Source organism: Dendropsophus ebraccatus, chromosome 12, assembly GCF_027789765.1.
Source record: "Dendropsophus ebraccatus isolate aDenEbr1 chromosome 12, aDenEbr1.pat, whole genome shotgun sequence".
NCBI classification, from domain to species: Eukaryota; Metazoa; Chordata; class Amphibia; order Anura; family Hylidae; genus Dendropsophus; species Dendropsophus ebraccatus.
Window position 1 is genome coordinate 77,547,175 of NC_091465.1, and position 3,261 is coordinate 77,550,435.

Consider the following 3,261-nt stretch of genomic DNA (forward strand, 5'->3'; position numbering starts at 1 on the left):
TTATCAAACCTAAACAATACGGCTTTTAAAATAAATTTTATATATATATATATATCCCATTTAATTAGTGTCCATTTAATAGTGGGACACTTGTCATATATATGGCATCCTAGCCATATAACTATAAATAAATATAAATAAAACCTATCTATAGATACAAAAGCAGCCAAATTCTTTCAGGTTTTATTCTTGCGATTACTTTCCAATTTATATAACACACATTAGGCTTGTCAATTCATTTAATAACTTCTGAGTGTCACAGGAACATGTAAAAAGTTTTGATCGGTAATGACTAAGGATGGTCCGAACCAGCTGAGGTTCGGGTTCGTATGAACCTGAACTCTTTGCATCAGACTCTTTGCATCTGTGCGCGCCTGCATCAGAACTCCCCACTGCACACTATGGAGCCAGCGACCGGAGCTGCTCACTCCATATCGTGCACTGACAGGGTTTTCTGCAGCCCCTATTTGCTGAATAGCGTCCGCAGAAGACTGACATGTCAGTTTTCTATAGCTCCGCTAAGAATGCCGGCCGCAGTGTATACCATGTGTATACACTCCGGCTGAGATTTCCTCAGAAGGCAGTACTACGCAAGTTCCATGGGAATCACAGCCGTTGTAACTTACGTTGTGGGAACATTGCTTAATCCTATAAGACTGCCTGGATGGAGATGATTAACAGCGGGGATAGGCAGTGCTCAAATGTGTCCTGAGAGGCTTGTCCTAAGAGCAGAAGATGGCCGCCTACTCCACGGCACTCACGTCCAGGGAATCCACATCTTAGAAGGAAGCCTCTTAAGACATGCGCATATCTCAATCATCGTGCAACTATTGGACATGGTCAGGATATGCCCCTCCACACCTCAGAAGGCTTACTCCCGAGACACAGAATAACTAGAAGTGAGTGGTGTGAAGCCAAAAGCCTGAGCTACTGTATCTTCAGCTCCCGGGACTGCCCCTTTAAAGCGTAACCGTCATTTCAGGGTAATTTTTTTGAAAACATTAAATATCAACAGTTCAAGCGATTTTAAGAAACTCTGTAATAGGTTTTATGTACTAAAAGAGTTAACTTCTGGACTGAAAAAGCAATCTCCCAGCCTCCCCCCTCACATCAGATGAAGCAGGATTTCTGTCTCCATTATGTAGCTATGGAGAGGGGAGGGGCTGTTAGGAGTGACTGAGCACGGGGCAGTCCTGCACAGCACAACACCCTGCAATCTTCTCTCAGTAAGTTCATAGATAAGCACTGACCTTTCTGACACCTGAATCCTGCGTTTTAGGTGCCCAGAGAGTCTACAAACAGCTGACCTTCATGTCACCTCTTCCTGCTCCCTCATCTCCCTCAGCCCCTCCCCCCTTCATAGGCTTACAATGGAGAGAGCAGAGCCCGTCTTCACTGGCTTCTCTGTAATGAAGACGTGTTTGCCTGATAATGCACAGATAAGAAGTCAGGGGGGGGGAGATTGCTTCTTGAGTACAGAAGGAGGCTTTTTTGGCTGATAAAACCTATTACAGAGTTTCTTAAAATCGCTTAGACTACTGATTTCTGCAATAAAAAAAAACATGACAGTTACGCTTTAAGGTCTTGCCACTGGTGTGATATCATGGCCTGTGGGATAACTTTCCCCCCCTTCAAATAAATTGTAAAAAAAAGTTGGTGCTTTATACAAAATATTATGGGAATCTGAGATATTTATAGTGCTGAAGAACACTGTTCTCTGGTTATATGAGTTGTGTTCGATATTTCATCATCGTCATGTAGATCATCATGTCTCGTCACAGAGCTCTGTATTCTGCTTTGAAAAAGCTTTGCTCTCACTTCCGGGCTGAGTAAGACGTAGATGATGGGATTAAGACAACTGTTAAAATAAGCCAGAAATAAACATATTTCCTCCTTAAGAACATTCTTCCATAGGTCTTCTTCACCAGTTTCATCCATAATTGCTGTTACTGAAGACAAGTGAAATGGAAACCAACAGAGGAAGAAGCAAAGGACAAGAGCAATGATCACCCGGAATGGTCTTTTGGACTTGTGCCATCTTTTTCTCGCTCTTATTTTGAAGGCCACAACACTATAAGAAACTAAAATGATGGTAAAGGGCAAAACAAACATGACGATCATTCTGGTGATATATTTCTGTGTAACATTGTTTATACCTATAAGATAACGCTTTACGAGACACTCAACCTCAATGCGATCCTCAAAATGATAAGCCTCATACATGAAGCCGCCCACAAGGCAGAAGACCCAAATGATTCCTGAAATAATTCGGACTGGTTTTAGCCTTCTGTGTATCCTGGTCCAAAGCGGCCACATGGTGGACACACATCGGTCAAGGCTGATGACCATCAGGAAATAGACACTAGTCAACATGTTTAAAGACAACATAAAAAAACGTATGACGCAGAATATGACGCTATCCATCTCAAAAAGTGGAAACGACCATTCTACAATATATAACAAAAGGAAGAGACAAGATATGAAGTCGGCAACAGCCAGGTTGAGGAACCACACCGCGCTGACGCTCTCCATCTTGAATCCGGTGATCCAGATGACCAAGCCATTACCGATGATTCCCACAATGGCGGTGATGGTAAATAAAACTACACGTGATGTTTCAAAGTATCCTTGTGTCTTGAAATATGATTCGAATATATCCTCCCAGTTTCCATTTAAGTCGTAATCATAAGAGGTATTATTATCTTCAGAGGAAGACTCCATGGTTTTCTTCCTGCACAAGGACACATTATTATTAAAAAAAAAAAAAAAAAAGTTAAAAGTGCACATGTCATTACTAGAGATAAGTGCAACTCAAGCCTGCTTTCCAATTTCTATTTCTAGGACTTCATCCAACTTCTTTAGCCACCGGTATTCAAAGGCCGAATGATTGGACTCGAGCATGCTTTAGCTGTGCTCATCTCTAGTCATTACAGATAACTTTTTGGAATAAGTTATATTCTGGGTACATTAAAAGTTGCCCAATTTCTCACCATTATATAACTTGTGTAAAGGCGTTTTTGACCAGTTTTCTCCTCTGTAAACTTTATCTCTCATTTTAAGTTGTCTCTATGATGTCCCCAATGCACTGACCCCGCACCTCTATGTCTCAAAAGGGACATTATAGAGCAGTACTAAATAGTCTAACCCAGTGCTTCTCAATTCCAGTTCTTACAGCCATCCAACAGATCATGTTTTGAGGTTTTTCTTAGTATTTCAAAGGTGATATAATTATATTCAATGCATCAGGTAAAAAAGAGCCCA

General features: G+C 41.2%; 1 protein-coding gene across 1 annotated transcript; it reads right to left on the reverse strand.

The window, feature by feature from the left end:
- Positions 1-1,692: 1,692 nt before the first annotated feature.
- Positions 1,693-2,721, reverse strand: LOC138768789 (formyl peptide receptor-related sequence 1-like). Its single transcript, XM_069946745.1, has one exon. It carries the CDS (start codon positions 2,719-2,721, stop codon positions 1,693-1,695), a length of 1,029 nt encoding a protein of 342 aa, XP_069802846.1.
- Between the last annotated feature and the right edge of the window lie 540 nt (positions 2,722-3,261).

Bases quoted from the DNA above. Each gene is read 5' to 3' on its own strand.
- LOC138768789 (XM_069946745.1), bottom strand. From the start codon at position 2,721: ATGGAGTCTTCCTCTGAAGATAATAATACCTCTTATGATTACGACTTA.